The sequence below is a fragment of the Magallana gigas genome, chromosome 5, assembly GCF_963853765.1.
Source record: "Magallana gigas chromosome 5, xbMagGiga1.1, whole genome shotgun sequence".
In the NCBI taxonomy this organism is placed as follows: Eukaryota; Metazoa; Mollusca; class Bivalvia; order Ostreida; family Ostreidae; genus Magallana; species Magallana gigas.
Window position 1 is genome coordinate 12,949,448 of NC_088857.1, and position 22,668 is coordinate 12,972,115.

Consider the following 22,668-nt stretch of genomic DNA (forward strand, 5'->3'; position numbering starts at 1 on the left):
AACTAGTTTATGATTAGATTATATGACATGCCTTTTGATTTTGTAAAAAACATATTCGGGTCGTTTCTTTTAGCTGACAGTAGATTTTAATTAATCGGAAGTAGCAGCAAAAGCCTAATACTGGTTTGCAGCTATTTTATGTACTTCACATAAAAAATTAAATTTATTAGGATCCTTTCCTTTTTATGTCTTTCGAAGCATCTACAAGCCACAGGTGGATTAGTAACGGATATTTCCTGGCAGTTAAGTCATAGAAAAATGGTCAATGTTTGAACTGAGCTCACAAAAATACGCTTTTTTTTATGTTAAAAAAATTGAGACAAATAAACCTTATATATTAATCTTTTGAAAAAACAACATTACACCAATGAGGACACTGCCAATACCCACTTCTATTTGCACAATGAAAGTACAAGTAGGGAATAACACACTTTTGGAAAGGGTGTACATCAACCAATTTCAATTCTTTTCTTTAAATGATAATTCAATTTTGACACTTGCTTATAAAATTGCAAATCCTCTTTTCTGACATGTGTCAAGCATTTTGATTTAAAATGTCCCAATAAATGTATATACACTCTGCAAGTATAGGAACTATTTTGCTTAGGGCACTACTTTGTTGTCCTATCGATTCTTAAAATAGTTAATAGTTGAAGGGATATATATATATATATATATATATATATATATATATATATATATATATATATATATATATATATATATTTATTTATGCATTTTCTAAAGGTATTTTGGGTATATGGATTAAAGTATAATGTGTCAAGTTTCGAAAGAATCAACATCTTTCAACAAAATAAAATCCAAATGACAATTATATTTATGGTAATAAAATCTGGACTATTCAAAAAAGTTATCACGTCTTAGCTAAAATTAGATTAACGTTTCCCTGGTATTAAAAATAAATTAGAACGTTTTCTATTTTTAGCTTGATGTTACTTGTTACGTGGAATCGCTTCTTTCGTTTTCGTTTTAGGAAGCCTTGACGATCATTAAAAGTAACATCACGAAGTAAACAAGGTAATTTTAACTTTCATTCTTTACATGTATATACTCAGTCAAATATCATTTTTTTGAACTCACAATATCTATTAGATATAAAAATCTGTTATTTTTCTTCTTCAAATCTCAGGTGACCTATTGCTATGGGTCTTCATAGTCGTCGTGACTCTCTATGATAAAAGGAAACTAAATTGTGAAGTCCATGACTTTACCGTCCCCGGGGCCTCACGGTCAGGGTCAAATATGCAAAAAACAACCCTAAATCTTCTCTACTCCTGCACATGTGACAAAAAACTAAATGCATGGTTATGATGTCCATGAAGCCAGGAGTTCGGGCGGGGCCCATATGACAATAAAGTAAAACTGTTTTTATTCTTTTAAAAAATTCTTCTCTGCTCCCATATACATTTCAGAAAAAAAATGAAATGCATGGTTATGTAGTTCATTAAGCCCTTTACCAAAATTATGAAAGTCATGGCATAGGTGCTTGAGGACAGGACCGACCCTTCCCCCTCCCCCCGCCGGTTATAAAGCTTAAAGACCCCCGGAACTTACTCTTTTTAGAAAATTAAAATATCCTTTTATGACATATTTCTAATCTACTTTATTCATTCATTGCCCAAATTCACCTAAAACGAACATTAAAAACAAAAATCAGACCCTCTGTGTTTATAATATCAGAAGGTTGCTAACTTCGTCCATCTAGAATCGGTTTATCGCAAGGAAGATAACTCGTAATATTAACTTTTTTAATTTTCTCTTTTATGTCTTCCATTGTAATACACTCAGTATGAGTGCTTTCTTCTCGATTTTCCAGAACCCAAGACGATAAAAAAAAACTTCTTTGCGGCTTAATAAGAATTCATACTTCTAATGAATTGTCATTTTTTTCGAGTTTGCCATGCAATTTCGTAAACATCTTTTAGTGTACACTCGGAACTTCTCTGTTTAAGAGCGGAGTTATCTTCCTTGCGATAATCCCTCACCTCCGTTGATTCGGTGATTCTCTTCGGTGAAAATTGTCAAAATTTACCCAATAAATGTATTTACACGGGCATGGCATGCAGATACTCAGTGAAGGGAATTATCGGGCTATGACATGATGTCACCGTTTTTACTTGTAGATGTAGTTTGATAGTACATTTCAACAAATATTCATCGGCAGTGCCAATCAGCTGGCAGACGAAGTTAGCAACCTTCTTGTATTATATATGTAGAGGGTCTGATATTTTTAAAAATGTTTGTTTTAGGTAACTTTTTGCAATGAATGTATATAAATTAGATTAGAAATATGTCATAATAGTATAATTCAATTTTTTGAAAAATGAATATAAAGTCCCGGGAGTCTATATACTGGGGGGGGGGGGTGGTGGAAGTGGTGGGGGGGGGGTGTCAATCCTGTCCTTAAGCACCTCTGATTCATGGCCCTGGATTAGGGGTTCAGGCCATAGGGCGAGGCCAATATGGCCATATAGAGAACATGTATTAAATCTTAAAAATCTTCTTCCCTTGTACATGTACCATACATTATTCAGAAAATTAAAGCATGGTCTGACAGCATGATTATGAAGCCCTCTACCAAAATTGAGAAATGCATAGCCCCTGGGTGTTATATATGTGATTATTAACTGATCGGTTTCGGGATCCGAACACAACATGGTGTCAAAAAGAGGACTAAGCCAAGTCCATCTGTAAGAAACCTCTAAAAGAGTCAGCAAACATCGGTCAGTTAAGTCATCATGTCCTTTTTATTCGATCAACCCTCCATTGACTGGTCCCACCCTGAAATCTACAGCGAATTTCTGCGGTGGACTTCGTTTTCAAAGGACCTTTGTGTAAAGCAGACAAAAAGGACAATTAAAGCCGGATGGTTAGGTATTTGGATAGGAAAGCAAGGTCGTGAGATATATAAAACATTCGATTGGGATGAAGGTGAGGAAGATGATCCCAAGAAAATATTGGACAAGTTCGATGTGCATGTCAGACCAAGAAAAAACAAGAGGGTCGCTCGATTAAAAGTCATGCAGCGTAAACAAGAAGAAGGCAAATTCTTTGATAACTTTGTCAAAGTCTTACGTTTAATCCTCATTGATTGTGAGTATGCTGACACCGATGCCATTTTAATTGATGTAAATATCGCAGGAGTGGTGCATAAGAAAGTGCAAGAACGACTACTTGAAAAAGGACAGGGCTTAAATCTTGCCAAAACTCTAGATATAGGGCGCCAGTATGAAATGTCCCAATCACAACTAAAATTAATTCGAGGATCTAACGAAATACCAATTTTCAAATTTGGAGTAAAAAAGAAGTCTGAAACAACGAAAAACGACAGTAAGATGAAGCAGTAAGAAACACTTGTACACGTTGAGAATTTGATGCCAACCAAAGCAAATGTCCAGCAGTCGGTACCACGTGTAACTGCTTTAAGAAACCAAACCATTGGAGATCAGTCTGTATGAAGCGTAATCGGGCCTAGATTTACTCATTGGAACCAGAGGACTTAGCCAATTCGGATGACTGTGATGAAGATGAAGATGCCATGATAGATATTCTTTCTACCAGTGATGACAGATCAAACACTCGTTAGTCAGATAAATGGCTCGTTACACTGTATGTTCATGACATACCTCTAGAATTCCGCATAGACACTGGAGCTAAATGTAACGTAATCGTCAAGTCACAGTACATGAAAGCAGAGTTACACGGCAATGAATAGAAGTCACAGAAGATACTGCGTTCATTCACAAATCACAAAATTTGTCCTGAATTCTGCGTCGACTTACCACTCACTAGTCATATTGCTGATACACCTATTACAACTAAGTTTGAAGTAGTAAACGTTTCGCAGGAAAACATCATAACTGGTTATACAGCTGAAAAACCTAACGTCATTATGCGTGTGGACACTGTTGAATGTGATTCGGTGCAGTTAAGACAGGTTAGTGACTTCCCAGATCTAATCCGTACCACTGGAACTCTTCCAGGAGAATACAGCATTAAAATTAATGAAGATGCAAAAGATGTGATTCACTCAGTGCGCCGTCAGCTAGCATCTTTAAAACCATAAATCATCGAAAAGCTAGAAAAATGGCATTGGATGGATACATTGTACCCGTTGAAGAACCCACCGAATTGGTAAGCTCGATGGTTGTGAGCCTATTTAACAACAAAGTGAGAATTTGTATTGACCCAAAAGATCTTAACGTTAAGAGAGAGCACCACCCCACGAAGACAGTAGAGGAAGTGTTATCCTCTATTCCTGGTGGAAAATTACTTTCAGTTCTTGACGCCAAATCTTGTTATATGCAAATTAAACTTGACAACGAATCTTCTTACCTTACGACTTTCAACACCTCAATTGGTCGTTTCCGTTGAATTAGACTCCCATTTGGCATAAAGTCAGCCCCAGAGATTTACCAACGCATTATGGATCGAATGCTAGAAGGAATTGAGCGAGCATTCGCAAACATGGATGATATTCTGATCGCAGGCCAGGATCGGAAACACCATGAGCACATCCTTGAAGCAGTAATCAAGAGAGCGACCGAATTCAATCCGCACCTCAACTGTTCGCAAGACATCAGTACCTTACATAGGACATATCATCAGTTCCGAAGACATCAGTCCCGATCCTGAGAAAATTAAAGCAGTGTGCAACATGCCAGCACACACAAACAAGGATGTTGTGCGGAGATTTCTAGGGCCAGTGCAATACCTTTGCAAATTTATTCCAAATATGAGTGAAATAGACGCGCCTCTTAGACAACTTCTCTAAGCCGACATTCCATTCCAATGGGATAAAACACACCAAGAGAGTTTCAACAGTGGCTAGAAATTTGGAAATATGGCTAGACTGAGGATAATACGAGATTTTTCAGACTCATGCATTCTCCCCCTCCTTTTATAAATAAAAGTATATATTTAAGACTGCAAAAACAATACCCTCTGATAGGTCAGTCTAAGGGTTATGGTACTCTGGTGACCGTAAGGGCCTGTAGGCCTCTTGTTCACGAAAATGACAAAAGATGTGTAAGTTCATTCTTTTAAATAAGATAGATGTAAATTTAAATTGTTATCATTTAAAACTATTTTCACAGGGTTTATAAAATTGATTTTGTCCATATCGAGGTATTTCAACTTGTTTATAATTTAAGATTGCATCAATATGTAGCAAATTGTGCGCTGATAACCGGTACTTTCTATTTAGGCAAGTCTTTAAAACAATTCTAATATTTTTTTATCTTTATTACAAAAGAAACAACAATAATATTAGAATAACGATGGGGGAAAACTGCTCCTCAGAGCTCAAGAGCTCGCTGTATTACATGGACAGTATCAAGTGCTGTTTAGATTCCACCGAGCCACCAAAGCTAGTAGATTTGTACAAACCCCTTATTGTCCGATGTGTGAAGGTCACCGACATTCTGCACTACCTTGATGACGTCATTTTTACAGGTATTATGTCATTTTTATATACAGCTAGTTTTTAAATCATATAATGTATAAATAAAAAGAATAAATTACATAAACCGTTTTTTAGTCAAAATCATTGGCTTTGCTGCAAAACTAATTACTTTAAGACATATTGTCACATGTCCACGCAAATGGTCAAACATTGTCTGGTTATAATATGAGAGTGGTACATTACCGTTATTGTTAAGATTATTTGAAAATAGTCAAGGTTACAATATCATGAAACTGTGCAAAATAAGCTTTATTAGATGTATAAGACGGAGTTCCATTTTCCTTCTCATATTTTCTTAAATTTTATTGATTTTCATTTATTTCTGCTTAAAAAAGAGAGGCAAAAATGTTTATTGGTTCGAGCTTATTTTATTGTAATTAATTACTATGGGATTGAACACAAGTTCTATAACTTACATTTTCCTTTCCTTTCAATATTGAAGTGACAATTTTAGTAAAAATAATTACTAATAGCGCGGATAATGTATTCATTCTACAAATCTCAAAACCATTATATTACATGTGTAACAACAAAGATATACGTAGCATTTTATCAATTAAAAAAAAATCTTTGCTCTGACTTATTTTTGATTATTTTTTTTTCAAGAATAGAATAAACAAAATATCGTCATTGAAAAAATTTTCAAAGTGCATAATTTTTTCAAAGTGCGTTACCAATCTCCAGTTTACCCGCATGTATTTTAAGAAAATACCACAATTACTTTTCTATAAATCAAAGTATTCATTTTCAAAATCGAACCATTTACTGATATTGATACTGAAATGAAATAGCAGTACAAAAATACCCTCACAATGCTTTTGAATGCCATAACAGCATTTAGCTGAAATTGTGCTTTACATTGTAATGCCAATAAGTCAGTGCCAGGTGATTCAAAGAAAAAAGTTACAATTAGATGAAATATACACTCTTTTGTTCAACTTGCTTCACTAGGTGTACTGTCACTTCCACTCCAAGTGCACTGGGTCATTCTCATCCCTCACAATATGATTTAATAATAGTAAAATATCTTGAAATCGATTGTCCAGGAATCCATTCCGTCATTTTCTATTCGTTTAAATATTTGAAAAGCATTTGGGATTTTCACTGCTGTATTTTAGATATAACTGTTCATTGTAAGATTATTAAATATTGTGTTATACACCTGTCTTGGGGGTCATTCCCGCCCATCCTCTCATTATTATTTTTTATATTGGTAAACTATTTTAACAAGGTATTTTGCTGCTCATGTCAAGATGCATTTCACCACCACTTTTCTAATTGTTCAAATATCTTTAAAACTGTTATGATCTTCACCCCTTAACATAAGAAATATTTCTGCTTATGTCAAGATGAACTTTTTTATGCACTTATTTATTTTAAGAATTATAAGAATTATGATACAAAAATAATTATTTTAAGCCATTTATGCATCCCCAGGGGAATTTCACTTCTTTTAAAATACTAATTTATGTTAGAAAACCACCTATTATATTCCAGTAGAACAATTAACTATTATGGAAAATGTATGTATCATTGGAACCTAGTTTTGAAAATGAAATGCCAAAGATTTGAAATTAAATCAATATATTTTTTTAACTAAAAAAAGAAGAACGAGAAGAAATCATGAAGACTGTGGAAACAAAAGCTTCAACGAAGGCAATGAAAGTTCTCTTATCTGTACTTGAAGGGAGTAGTGTAAATGATAAGTGGACACGATTTGTTGAAATCTTAGAGAAAAAAGGTATATATTGCATGTTGTAAAATCTATAATAATTCAATTTCAAAGAAATATTTGAAAAGTATCATAATTCTATTTTTACATAATACTAGGCTACCAGTATGTTGCAAAAGCTTTAAGAGGTGAGGAGGTCAACAGAGATGTATACAAAAAGTATAAAAATCTTCTGTCACCTCTAAAAATCGATCTAGTGGAAAAAATAAATCCAACCGATTTACTGCATTTGTTGGAAAGCCAAGAAAATATTATCGAACAATCAGACACCGAGCACATCAAGGCTGAAATGAGAAACAAAGGTCGTATGGCTGGAATGATTGTTCTCTTGGACAGAATCTGGAGGAAATCTGAAAACTGGTACACTTCATTCTTAAAAGTGTTGTGTCAAAATAAATATAAACATCTTGTTGAGAAAATGGACCCGGAGTTTGCTTTAGGTAGGTGAAAATTCGTTTGTTTTTCTTATCTGACATATGCTTTCAACGTTTGAATTAATTAATTGCAAATTAAATTTGAAAATTTTAGAATGGAATAAAGGACAAACATTGAAAATTACACCTGATCTTGCTACTACATCAACCAGTGTTGAAGGTAATGTAAAACAATTTGACATCATTAATTATTCGTCGTAACTCCCCGCTAAGTATCGTAATGTAAGAAGCAAAATATAACAAAGATAAATCAATTTGTTTTATCTTATTAAACGATGATAGCTTATTGGATCATAAATTCATATTGGTGTTTAATTTTCATACTCTGATTTGAAAGCTTTGTTAAAATGAATTGATTAAAAAATCATCATCGAAGGTTTTAAAAATCTTTGTAATGTAACAAAATTCGTGGCAAAGTTTTGTACTTGCGGTATTATTTCTCCGGAATGTGAGGAGTTGCACATGATTTTTTTTATCGTTTCATTCATCTATCTATCTACTGTAATTTTTGTTGTTATCATATTAGTAGCTGACCTTATGTTCAAAATGTTAAATATCCGTAGAAGGTAACACGTGAGCAAATTTACTCACTTGTACGATTGCATTTATCCATTCGATGATATTTTTAGTAAAATGAATTTTATTTTATGAGCATTATGTTAGCTATGTGTATTTATGTAAATTTTCAAACTTTTAATAGCTCAATGTGGGCTCTACGATTATGATAATGATTTAAGGGTAAAGGTTTAATTAATGATTTCAGAGGCAAAAGATTGAGGCATACGTATCTTCTGGAAGAAAATAAATACAAAGTGCACGTGAAATTTTTACGTACGATATTTAATTTTTATTAATTGAATACAACTTTCACAAGAGAAAGAACAGATACAAGTGATATAAGACATATAAACTTTAACATATTTGATCAATAGAATTCTCTAATATGATATGATTATATATATACATGTATGTATATATACAAGTGCACATTATCAGCGCTATAATTTTATTATTGTCATGAGAGTTGATATATTTGGGGGTTTATAATTGGAGCGAGGCGATGAGAGAGGGGTAGAAATTGGGTGATTTGGTCATAATATCAAAAAGGAAATTCACTGACTTATTATAAATTAATCTTGTTCTTATATTTTTGTACATACTTATACATACATGAAGAGCATGTGTATTTGCATAGACACAAACATAATACACAAACATAACAAGGTGTGTCTCCTTAAATCAGGATTTACCAGCATTTGATTTTGATTCAATTCACCCATGGGAAGTATGGAAAGAATAGAAAAAAGCATTAGGGTAGGGGGTTGGTACAAAAATAAAAGTAGATGAAAGCAATTATCTATGATAAGGCTTTTGGAAGATGTTAGACCAATAGTTATATTGTTCTCTTGGTATTTGCAGTTTTTATTTTTCAACATAGACTCTGTCAATAATGATATATTTCAGTGTCTTTATGTTTAATTGTTTAGAGAAACTAAATTTAAACTGTCCACATAAAGAGCACGAAGCAGAGTTGATTAAATTGCAATTACATAAGTATTTATTTATCGCAGAAATTCTGTGAAGTAACTGGGTTTGAAGCCATTGTAACCTAGTTTCTTGAGTACATTTAAACGGCAAATTATAAATAAGGTTCCTTTCTTTTCTTGTAGTATCCCCTTTCTTCCCATTTTTTCAGATGTGGGTAACTCTTTCTTTTTTTAGATGAGTGCATTATACATTTCCTTATAGCCGTTGTTTGAGTACATAATGATTATTTTTGTATTTGGGTATCTTAAAAAATAGTCCTTTCTTATAAATCTGCCATACTTCTTTTGATAACTTCTAATTGCTGAAATAAGTCCTAAATATTAATGAAAATTTGATTTTGCATTGAAAAAAGTGTTAAAATCGTAAAAAGAAAGGTAACTACCATCTGCATTACATATGTCACTAATAGATATCTTATCCCATTATCAAAATAATATTTTAAAAAGAGAGTTTCTTTATCAATTACAATATCCGGATTATACCATAAGTGGTCGCTTGATATGTTTTTACATTGTTTTGAAATATTTGCCGAATAAACCAGTATCCAGCTTTGAAAGACATCCTTCCAGAATTTATTTCTTGTTCTATCTTTTAGAATTTTGACAAAGTGTATTCCAAAATTCATAAGTTCTGGTATAGTAGCATTTAAATCAGATTCAAATAACTTCTTCCATTTTGAATCCGTGCATGATATTAGTCGTCTTGAGAGCAATTATAAAATCTGAATATTCTATCATTTTTAGACCACCATCTTTATGATCTTGTATAACTGCAGCTTTTTTGAAAATGTTGTTCTGTTCACCATCCCACAGAAATTCATACAGTTTATTCTCAAACTTTTTTATATAGTAGCTTGGGGAATTTGTTAAAGTTAATATCAAATATGATTCATCTTTGGAATAAAAAGGGTTTTAATGATTGATAGTTTTCCAAGAGGGGTAAGCTTTTTATTTTTCCATTGTTTTATTAACTTTAATATTTTTTACATCTTGTTGATATAATTTAGATCTATCATTTCATCTAGGTTAACAAAAAAATTTATTCCAAGTCAATCGAACTTTGTTTCTTCCCAATTGAATTTCCATCTTGTGTGGTGATATAATTTTTTGAGAATTTTTCGCTACCTATCCATATCAGATTTGTTTTTACTGAAATTAGTTTTTAATCCTGATATTTCTGCGAAATAGTCCAAAGTTTGTACACCATCTAGAGATGATGCTGACCCATATGATATCAAGGATGTATCATCAGCATATTGTGATATCTTATATTCTTCGGCGTCAATCTCAATTCCTCTAATATCTCTATTGTTTCGGATTAAAATACCTAAATTTTCCGCGCAGAGAATAAATAAGTATGGAGATACTTGGTCTCCTTGCCTACAGCCTCTCTGAGGGTTAAAATACTGGGAAAGTATACCATTTTGATTAACACAAGATGATATATTCTGATAAAAACAATTGATTCACTTTTTTATTGAAACTCCAAAGTTAAGGTTAAATTTGGAATATAAAGTCCCATGAAACTGTATCAATTGCTTTTTTAATGCATTAACATCGATAGGCCTGGAATAGTATTACTGAGAGGAATGCAATATGTCTCCAGTTCTTAACAAGTTGCCTTTTTTATCAGGTTTTGGTATACTAGTTATCATCCCTTATTTTTGTGCATTTGTAAATTCTCCTTTATTGTAAGAAACATTTTTTGATCTTGTTATATATTCACCTAACTCTGCCCAGAAAAATTTGAAGAATTCTACAGTAAATCCATCTGCTCCTGGGCTTTTATCAAATTCCATTTGCTTTAGAGTTTTTCAAACTTCTGTTTTGGTGACTGGACCTTCTAAGCTATTTGATTCTTGATATGTTAGTTTTTTTACTTTGTAATTAGAGTAACGAGATTAAATTTGTTTTTATACTGAAACCATTTTCTTTGAATTGGTTTGAAAGTTCGACTACCAACAGTACAATATGTGCGATGATTGATAATAGGACTACTCGTATTGTTCTGGTATCGATTGGTGTGTAAGAAATGTCAGTTCCAAAAAAGTAACAATAAGGAATAATTTCCTAGTGGGTTTTATTTATTTTAGTTTTGTTATAAATAATATTCTTTTACGAAATGTTCAATATATACGAAAACAATTGACTCGATTTCTGTTTCTTTATATGGATACCTGTTACTACTATAAATAACCTTATGACTTTTTTAGCTTACAATTTACCCGATTAATTATTTGTTGTAAGAAGCACTTAATATGGTTTCTTTATATATATATATATATATATATATATATATATATATATATATATATATATATATATATATATATATATAATAGATGTGGATGTAAAGGTTTCAAAATTATCAACACCTGTACAATGTTCCAATGAGATAGAACTACTATCTGCTCCGCCACTAAGCTGCACTAGTCTTCTATCTGGAGATTCACAGACTGATATTCTCAACCCAGTTCAGGGCGACAAGAATTCTATTCAAGATATCCATGATGCAGAAATTACGTTTGCAAAATTAGCAGTAAAATCCAACGAAAAAAATGAAGACGAAACTGAATTTAAAAAAACACAACAAACTGCATCAACGTTGTCAGTGGAAGAAAACAGTATGTTATGAAGAGTTTATTTTAAAATTTTGTTGAATTTTACAATGTTCACCAATGTCATATGTTGGGGTTAAAAATCTATATTTAGGACAGATGCCTGCAGACAACGAGGAGATGATTTCTGAGGTAATTGAGGAAAGACTGTACCAGAACGAATTAGCTTTGCCAGCTCAGCGAGGTCAAAATTGTATTATAATAGCCCCAACAGGAAGCGAAAAGACAATCGTAGCTGTCAAAATAATCAAGGTATTAGATAATATATCTTACTCATTTATTTGAATCGTTTTTAAAAACCACATGTATGCTTAGACGTCTGATGTTGAAAGCTTACACTAAGTGTGTTTTCTGCATATAAGCTATCTAGTTTGGTTGTTTCAAGTTGAGTTATATATTTAACAATGGACCAGAATAGTCAAAAGCAGATAATAAAGTAAGCCAATGGGAAAAAATGGCGAGCAGTGTTCTGCGTTATCATGATATTATTTTCTGTACAATGTCAATAAATAGTAAATTCATGAGTACAAAGACTTTTTAACACTTTTTAGCACCACCTCGAAGTTGACACACGCCAGAAAATAAAAAAAATTGCATTTGTGGTAGACAAAAATAAATTGGCCAAAGAACAGTCAGAGACAATCAAACGTTTTGTAACGTGTAGACTGAAGGTTATATCAGGAGACACTATGTGTGACGAGGATTTAACAGAACTTACGGTTCTCCTTCCACAGTAGGTTATTGTCTGTCTGTCTGTCTCTCTTTCTCTCGTCTGTCTGTCTGTCTCTTTTGACAGAGCATTTTTTGCATTTGTTCAAACTTAATAGAAGAGATAAAAACAGAAGATACTGAGAAAATACTCAAAATTCAATTTTTAAAAAATACCTTAATTGTTTGTTATTTTATTTCATTTTATTTTTTATTTATTTATTTTTATTATTATTTTTTTTTTTTTGGCTATTCAAAAATTTCCAATCTTATAAAATTGTGCTTTGATTTTGTAATAATTGCAGAGTTGACAAAAACTTAACATCATGAATAGAAATTTAAAAGGGGAAAAAGTTTTCATTTTGTAGAAAAACTTTTTCAAAGAAAACTATAGATTGTTGAAATCCATAAAAAATCTTTTTAAAATTTTATTTACTTAAAGACTAGAATAAAACTTAATAACTTTGAAACATCTTTTAAAAACTAATTCTTATTCATGTAATAAATATGGCTGTGGCAACAACAACAACAAACAAAATTAAAATTCTTACATTTAATTTTGTGCTTTTTTATTTTCTTAAAGAGACAGTACAGCTGAAAATAAATGTGTGAATACTTCTGATTTACCTATTGTATTGTTAGGAAATGAGAAATAACATCGATTGTAATAGTTGAAATACATAAAAATCTCTTTCACATACTTAATTAACGTAATTATGAGCTTCCGGAAATTTAAGGGTCGTATAATAAATAAATATAATAAATGAATAATCTTATATCGTTTATTTGTACCACGTGGACTTTGATTGACAGTAATTGACACGTGCTGAAAACTACAATATCTGTCATCATGGTATACGAGGTTAGAAGGACTCTCTAAACGGAACACATCCTCACTTACTCGATAATTTATAAATGGTTCACCAATTTACGTTCATTTTAAAATGAACAGACATAAATATGTCAAATAACCCCTCAAGGGGCCTCATTTACAAAAATGAATTTAGATTGTAGCAACTCCTATGATAAACACGAAAAATACATGCTTACGAAATAATAACTGTGGTTATCTTAAAAATTTTGAACAATATTTACCTGGGAGAAGTAGAAAAGACATGTTTTATCAACAAAGAGGAGAATCTTCGCGAGCCGTGCATGTGTTTAGTTTACAGTAAATACGCATGCGTAATAGTGTAGAAGGCTGAACCCCGTAACACGTTGCGATGTAAATATATGTTAGGTTATACGTAATTATTAATTTTAATGAAATAATAAGATTTATTTCATGGAGATCTTTTTAATTTTCTGAAAGTTTATATATTCATGAGTAGTACAAAAATACCGAACCCGATCGGAAAATTATTCAAGTCAGTTCTTTTATAAGATGCGCCGTACTGTCTCTTTAAATGGCCTCTCACATAAAAATAATTATTTGATTTAAATAATAATTTGTCTGGAGTGTTCATAAAGCCACTAAATGTAACAAATGGTTTCTACAAAAATTTATAAAACACGACATTATTTTTGCTTCCAGATTTGATATATTTGTCATAACAGCACAAACGCTAGTCAACGCAATGGTTAAAGGAGATTTTCGAATTGAATCATTTTCTTTGATTATCTTTGACGAATGTAACCATTGTCATGGCGTCCATTCCTTTAATAAAACAATGATTCCTTACCATGAAGAGAAGCTGGAAGACTCAGAGGAACGGAAAAATCTTCCACAGGTACGACTTATAACATGTTATGTATCTGCGAAGCAAGCAGTAATAGCAATTTTGTAGATGATGAACAATATAATTAGTTTTGCTTATGTACACACTTATTTTGTATTTGCATATTCTTAATAGGAAGAAAATCAACAAATACAAAAAATGTATTATGCAAATGCAATACTTCCATTGACAGTTAAGCCATGATAACCACGATAGTTAGATTTATTCAGAAAGCAATCTCAGTAAATTTTGGTATTTAAAATTCATCCAGCTAAGGAATAAGGTAATTAATGATCTTACCTATAAATGTATAAATGCATTTTTCAAAAAGTAAATTAATATAATTAAGGTGCGCGGGGTGACCCTGAGAATCTCGTCTTAATTGAATATTTAATTTGGGATGAAATGCTTAACATTTCGTGTGATTATTTATCTTAAAAATTAGTTTGTTACGTGAATTATTTATTATTACATTTTAACATAACAGATTGTTGGATTGACGGCATCTATTAGGGTTGGAAAGGCAAAATCCCCAACACAAGCTATAAGTCATATAAAATCGTTGATGGCTAACCTGGACGCAAACGCATTGGTGTTTGTAAAAGAAAACTTTGCAGAATTGGCGGAGAAAATAAACCCAACGGATCAATGTAAGTTCTGGTGTTATAGATAGATAGATAGATAGATAGATAGATAGATAGATAGATAGATAGATAGATAGATAGATAGATAGATAGATAGATAGATAGATAGATAGATAAGAGGAATGAGTAATAAGTAATTATTTCTCGATTCGATGTACACCTCACCATGCATTTTGATGTTCACCTCAGAGATATTACAAAGTCAAAGTGGTTTAAAGAAGATAAATACTTGTGTTGTGTTTAATCTGATCATAGTGTATACGTATAATATATGCATAATATATATATGCCCTGATTTTCCACAAAAGAATTTCGTCTTCTCAGTTACTAATGCATCTCCCCCTCACTATTACATATCGCGAGTGATTGCTCCGCATACTAGTACCCGTGTTCTTGTTCCCTTTGTTTTATAATTAAATATTGCTAGTCAAACGAATCATACTCTTTTATCCTTTTAATGAATTCTCTAGATAACTGTTTTCCTTTTTTATTTATTTTTTAGTTGTTGTGAAAACACCAAGTAGAAGGATCGATGACTTTGGAGCACTCATCAAGGACTTAATGCTAAAGACTGAGGAGTGTCTGAAATTGGCAAAGGGTTTTTCGACTTGTATCTTTAACTCAAACTAGATTTTGACCCGTGGGTGCACGGGTTGACATTACATATGATATCGGGCATTTACGAAAAAGATACATCGACACACTGTATTGTTAACATTTACATAACCAAGCTTTAAGACTACAATAATGCTATTAATTTCACTACACTCTGCTTAGTTAGAATAATCTAACTGTGTCTCGGAACAGGCCTTCACCACAGTTAAGATGCCTCCCATATACCCGTAATGTAGCAAAAAAATGCAGAATCGCTCCGAAACGATTTTGGAAAAAAATAATGAGGCTGCTTTGAAAATAACAGTCAAATTTTCATCAAAAAAATTCATTGCAGCAACACTTTTTCACCAACGTTTTTTACTCGCTTCGAATATACACACCATGTTGACATTCGGGATATTTCATATTAAATGCACTGAGTTAAAGTTATCTTTCGTATTCCTTTGATGAACAGAATATAAGACAAATTTTCAATGAAAATTTATACGTACTTGTAATATCGTTTCTGGGTTTATCCATGCAAATGTGATATTGTGGAAACATAAACTAATTAAAAGAGCCTCCAGTGATTTAGCGTGAATGTAATGCGCATGTGCAAGATTGTAAAATCCAAAAAAAAATAGATAATTTCCAGATTTTTTAAAGGAATTTTCGTTGATTATTAGTTGGCGAAGCTTGATTGAGAAAAAATAAAAACAAATTGGTAATCTTCAAGTACCAATGATGTTTAAAATATATAAAACAAAAGACAATACTCTTCCGATTTCTCGGTATTAAAGCCCAACAATTCGAGTCTATTATTTTAATATAGTAGTAAAGATACGCTCACATAACCAAACACATAAAAAGCGTAAGAAAGAACTAATATAATTAGGCATCCATAAGTGTTCGATCTGACAGAGTAGATTCAATAGAAATCCTAATGGAAGTTACAACACGCTGGATTTAAATGCTCAACGACATAAACAATGGATATTGGCATAAAAATGTCACTTCTTCAGAACAAAACAATTACTCACATTAATTTAAAATTAAAGCAAATACTAGCACTACAAGCAACACTACAAAATAAATAAGAAATATATGCAACACGTCAAAGGGTTGGTTTTATGCTAATACACATGTACAATTATCAAGTTTAAGTCTTGGCAGTCACTTAGATCTGTTGTGCATAAGTGTCAACTACCAGACTTAATGTACTAGAAAATAATAGATCACTGTTTAAAATGTAACAACAATGTTTTGAAAGGATTTTTCGCTGTAAAATTAAAAAAAATGATAATCTTCTGTGATATTAAACTAACAAAAATATGTTTTGAGGTCATCAAAGTATTTCCCCTCTCTTTCTTTGTCTCTTTTTTAGCATTTTATTTCTTTTTTAGATGAACTTGGTGAAAATATGAATCCTCCCTTTTCTAAGGGTAATGAGGAATATACACAATGGCTAGAGATTAGTCTGTTGAAATCTGTTGCAAAGGTTTCTGATTCCGTCCTGAGTCGATCCTTGTACACAATCAGAAAATATCTTAAGGTAGTTGCATAAGCCTCAAAACTATCTATCAAACTAATTTATTGTCTATTTTACTGTTTTCATTATTAATCATTGCATTTTCTCCATCATTTATCAGACGTATAATGAAGGGTTGATTGTACACTCCTATGCCAGAGCAAAGGATGCTTTTAGCTTTATCACTCAAAACATTGAGGAACTCCTCAAATCAAGCAAAAAGACAGAGATAGAAATGCGTGCAAATGCTTTTTTTGAAAGTGAGTAGCTTCTTTCATAGTTGAGGTTTTTTCTTTAACTTATGAATAAAGGCCACGACCTCAGCTATTTATTTTGTTTGCTTTTATCTTGTCAAAATGACATGAAATATAGAGTATATATGCAGGAATGCGCACAAATTGATATGGAGTTTTTAAATCAATATTTGCTTTTTTGTAGATGCGAGAGCAAATTTAGAAATATGTGCCGTCGACGATAAGAGATGCGAAGAAAACCCCCTCCTTCTGAAGCTGAAGGAAATCATCCTTGAGACACACCGAGAAGAAAGCAATATGAGAGGAATAGTCTTCGTCCGCACACGAGTTATCGCTGACATCATTGTATCGTGGATGAAAGAGACAGAGGAATTGAAACACATAAAGGCCAGAAAATACACAGGGGCCCAGGCTGATGGGGCTGAAAGGGGTAAGGTCGTTTGTTAAGACTTTTCGTCTGTTAGCATCTTTTAATTTGGTATTTTCTTGATAACGTTATAAACCAAGATTATGAGCCTTATACTTGCTTGTCAACCGACTTGATGGGGTCAAAGTTTAATGACAATAAACGATCAAAGTTTTAAGAGACCATAGGTCTTGTTTAATCTAAGTGACCCTTTTTTTTGCATGTTTTGAGTTGTTAGACTTTAAATCTTACATATAATATGTTAGTGGTTTCACATAGTGTGTGATAGATAGCACTTTACTAGTCTACTAGTTAGTAAAGTAAATTATAACTTTAATTTCCATTATGGAAAGATTTCAATGACTAAATTGCTTTTTTTGACGGTTTTTTTCTTCAGTTTAAGTGTTATCAAGTTGAGTTGAACAAATCACTTGTGATTTTATTGCAGGAACTGCCAAATACAAAGACCAGACAACGATTGAGTTATTCATGAAAGGAGACGTTAAAGTGATTGTAGCCACGACCATAGCAGAAGAGCGTTTGGATATCAAAGAATGCAATCTTGTAGTTAAATATGACTATGCTGGGTATTTAATATCACAAATCCAAGCCAAAGGTACTTGTAATGATGATTTCAAACAAAGTATTATGATGGGCCGAGTGCCGTACGTCTAATATAGTAACAAATACGAAATAAATTGACACTTTTCGCAATATCGAACATCATCTCATACAGTTGTCAGTTACATGTATGTACAATGTACATATACAATATTATTTCACTATAAAACTTTAAATTATTTTACTTTAAAACAGTCAATTAATGTGGTAATTCGTAAAATCAAAAAAAATATATACATATATCAATAAATATTGTAGTACAGTGAACATACTGTTTCTCTCCGTAAAATATTTACCCTTTTCTCTTATTACACTTAGATAAAGGTAGGGGAAGTGCAGAACATAGCAGGTTCTTTGTTCTGGCATCAGACGAACAAGCCGTTGCAGAAAGAGAATGGATGAATTCTTTAAAAGAAATGAAGGAAGAGGCAATGATTTTGGTTCAACAAGAAATTCAGGTCAATCCTGAAAACTACCAAATGGAGAAACGAGAGTTGCAACGTTTGGCAAAACGACAACGTGATGCTTTGCTCCACAACGAAAGCTCGAGAGAGGCTCTTGAAAGACAATATGTTTTAAAGTACCTTTCTAATTTAAAATATTTGTCTTTCTTTTCTTTTCTCTCATGTTGACTTATTTTCATTAAAAAATTGTAACAAAACAAACATACATGTATATTGTTTTGATCTGACAGCAGAGAGTATTTGAATGAAAATATCATTAAAAGTAAACAAGTCAATTTTTTTAAGTTGGTTAGTTGTTCAGTTATGTCATAAGTGTGTAATTTTTAAGTGTGCAGATTACTTTGGTTCCAAATGTACTCTATACAATATGCTTCAAACATTTACCTGTATGCCTCAACCTTTAACTCTTTTTAGAATCACTAATCCCCATTCAGTATCCAAAATAATATTTTTGGGGTTATTAATTGATAGCTGCAGTGACATTTTCATGACAGTAAAATCCATCTAGAATACCGTTTACTTGGAAATTAAATGCCGAGGATTAACTCATTTTGAACTTTTTTCTACACATTATATAATAAAATTGAAAGATGAAATTTATTCACACGATTGTCTGTAAACATAAATGAGTAAATACGCGTACTTAAAACCTATCAAAATATCTGTGCATTGTTTACTGAGCGATGTAGAAAAAAAATCCTGAAGTAAATGACATTTATACCAGTAACTTTCATGCTTCATTATTTTATTTTTTCAGATGCTTGAAATGTAACGAGTATCTGTGCCTCTCTAGTGAACTGAAGAAAATAAAATCCCAATACGCTTGTATCAGCCAGGATTTCAAAGATCATGTTTTCTTCAAAACGAGCGACAAAATTACATACGAGGATAAAGATATCAAAGTAGGCGTGGGAAAGATAATGTGCAAAAAATGTCATGTCAACCTTGGGAACATCGCTTTTTATCAAGAGATTTATTTCCCTTTGCTGCATGTCAAAGCCATTAAAATCGAAGATGATATGAAAAAGGGAGATCACCTTAAACTGTGGAAGATGGTGGAAGAAAAGTATTTCACGGTCAGTCCTCTTTCTGATGAGGACTTGGAGAAGATTTCCGAGTCTGGGAAACTTGTGGAAATAGACTGACCAGCGTTTGATCGTTATACCAAAAAGTATGGAACTCTGATGGCTCTAAGCACTTTCTGGGGAAAAGGTTACTTAAACTTGAATAAAAAAACTGAACTTTATTTATTTTACAACGATTGATAAGCAAGTTCTACAACTTATATTAATATCTCTCGTTGGCACGGATGTTAGCTTGAATAGATGAATGTGAGCTTATTATGTGGCATTATATATTCATATGAAAGATGTATCTCAAATTTTTGTGTGTCAAATAATAATGTTAAACTGTTGTGCCATGAAATATGTTTGTCAATTGCTGAAAAAAGGTGGAAGAAAATTATTTCACGGTAAGTCCTTTGTTAGAAAAGGACTTGGAGAGGATTTCTGTGTCGGGGAAACTTGTAGATTTTGACTGACCAGCGTCTGTTTGTCATGCCAGTTAAGTATGGAACTCTGATAGCTCTAACACTTTCTTTTTTATAAGATATCTAAACGAATAAGAAATGTGAGCTTTTTATGTGGCATCATATATTTATTTGAAACTACATCGCATGATGGTTATCAGTGTGAGCTTAGTGTCAAATCATAATGCTAAATAGACTGTTGTGCCATGAAACCTGAGATCAATTGCTTTATGTGATAGATAAGAAATCAGTGCGGATTTGCACAATATTGTGATGGTATTACATTGTATACGTGTAATAGATCCGTTTCTTGTTTTAACGTGTGCATGTATTTATATTGCATCTATACTGTATTGTTCTTTTTGGAAATTAAACGGTAGACTATCTGTTGTTTTAAAAGTTTGCCACAAATTCTACAATAAATATAAAGAAAATATAGAATATTCAGTTCAGTTATATATTAACTTTTAGGGCATACACCTTTTTTGTGCAAATAATTGTATACAACTATATACATGTATTATGTACAGATCATTGCAGGATAATGTCTTTTTGAAAGTTAAGATTACATAGATCTAAAAACCAAGTATGCATTTCTTAATGCAACATGTTAATAAAAACAATTTGAGAAAAATTGCAAAATTGCAAAATTAAAAAGAAATAGGTACCAAAATATGAAAATCAGAATAATTGATCAATCAAAATTTGATAGTTTTGGATTTAATTTTATAGTTTTATTTTTATCAAAGGGTTGATATTTACGGTATCGGTAAATTTTTTACAGATTTCTGAACAAATTATGTAATTCATTAAAGCTCTCTCTCCTTCTCGCTCTCTCTCTCTCTCTATATATATATATGTCGTTTTTAACTCGTTTTTGCAATGTTGGAAAGCCGACCCAAACTTTTTCAGTGTGATGATCTACATAAAGCCTCAGTCACAAATGGTCGTGCATGTTCGGTGACCATGCGTTTGCTACAGGTTTTGTCAGACCTGGCTCCCGTGGTCGATCGTAAGGCAAGAAATAGTACTCAAAGAAATACGAATGTTTGATGTGCTAGTCATAGGTGTCACATACGGTTTTAATTGGAGACAGGTTGCTGCTCGCAACGTGCGATGTTCGTTGTATTTGCGTCATATGGTTGTTGTGAAACATCCGTACATTCACCTTGGAAATGGCAATTCGTGAATCACTTGCAGGTCAATCGTACCGACGTCTTTTTGCCTCATGACGGTTTCACCTACAATTGTTAGTTTTCCCTTGAAGTAAAGATTTTTTCTTATTCTTTAAAAATGTATCAGAAATCAAAATTCATAATAGATTTGTTGTAAGTAGGTGAATATTGAACCGTCAAATGAACTCGTAGAAAAATGAGACTATTCTCCTTAATTGCTGCTTTAGTGAATAGACGTTGTGGTTCCCTAATTGTAGAATTGGCAACGGCTAAGAAGTACCCATAAACTTATCTTAAATTTAACTTTTTAATGACCGACCCGGTCTGTAAATGCCCCAGTTTTAAATAAAGATTATCACCTGATCACGTTATGACCAAGCCTATTCAGTATATAAGAAGAAGTCGACACGAAAGCGTGGTCGGCATGCTGGTACTTGTGGTAGCAGGCTAATGCATTCGTAGACAAAAAAAAGAAAAAGACTAGTTAATGTTTTGAGTTGAGGGGCCCTTGGAAAATGGCTATACTGGCGTTGTGTTCTATTTATTCTCTGATCAGGTATGAATTAAACTGGTGGTCTATAGGTTTATTGATAATGGTTTTTCTTTAACGAAAGTTTTTAGGAATAATTTTTTGTTAATATCAAAAAGTATTTTCACTATCTATCTAGTTTTGTAAACAAACTTGCTGTCATTGCTCTTTCCCAATGCTGTTTCTTTCGATTTTTCCCGCAGCCATGCGCAGATTTACACTTAAGTGATTCGTTAATTTTAATGCATAAGAACATTTCCATTCCTCCTTACAAAAAATACTCATAATATTCAATATTCAACTAATACCAATGAATAACCTTAAGTATTCGTCACAGTGTTTTCTTTATTACATTTCATCACCCTGACAAAGTTTTATTCTGATTTCCAACATGGCAAAAACAGCGTTAAAAACGGCAATCATAGCTATAAAGACATAATTATTTGTGTTTTTCATCAAATTAGATAAGTTATAACTCTCTGCAAATTTTATAATTTATTTCAAAGGTAATTTAGTGATTAAAAGAGAATCTTTAATTCATTTTTATTGTCCGATGTGAACAGTAAACGCCTCAATTTGAAAAATGCATCATCACGTATTTTGCCAGCTTTTTTAAAAAGTAAAGAGGATGTCGGCGCTAAACCGTGATCAGCATGTTGGTAATGAGCTAGAACATTCGGAGA

The 22,668-nt window shown here is 32.3% G+C and overlaps 1 protein-coding gene across 3 annotated transcripts; it reads left to right on the top strand.

The window, feature by feature from the left end:
- Positions 1 to 926: 926 nt before the first annotated feature.
- On the top strand, positions 927 to 20,723 carry LOC136275451 (antiviral innate immune response receptor RIG-I-like). 3 transcript variants are annotated; one of them, XM_066084734.1, is made up of 17 exons: positions 927 to 1,038; positions 5,276 to 5,475; positions 7,092 to 7,226; positions 7,316 to 7,657; positions 7,746 to 7,811; positions 11,541 to 11,822; positions 11,911 to 12,068; positions 12,368 to 12,549; positions 14,059 to 14,254; positions 14,730 to 14,892; positions 15,389 to 15,484; positions 16,884 to 17,032; positions 17,130 to 17,268; positions 17,447 to 17,692; positions 18,117 to 18,284; positions 18,608 to 18,869; positions 19,511 to 20,723. In XM_066084734.1, exons 2-17 carry the CDS (start codon positions 5,301 to 5,303, stop codon positions 19,896 to 19,898), a joined length of 3,147 nt encoding a protein of 1,048 aa, XP_065940806.1. In that variant the 5' UTR covers positions 927 to 1,038; positions 5,276 to 5,300; the 3' UTR covers positions 19,899 to 20,723. The 3 variants fall into 3 exon arrangements, with proteins under 3 accessions (XP_065940806.1, XP_065940807.1, XP_065940808.1); XM_066084735.1 differs by having other exon boundaries at positions 7,095 to 7,226; XM_066084736.1 differs by lacking the exon at positions 5,276 to 5,475 and having other exon boundaries at positions 940 to 1,038.
- The last annotated feature ends 1,945 nt before the right edge of the window (positions 20,724 to 22,668 follow it).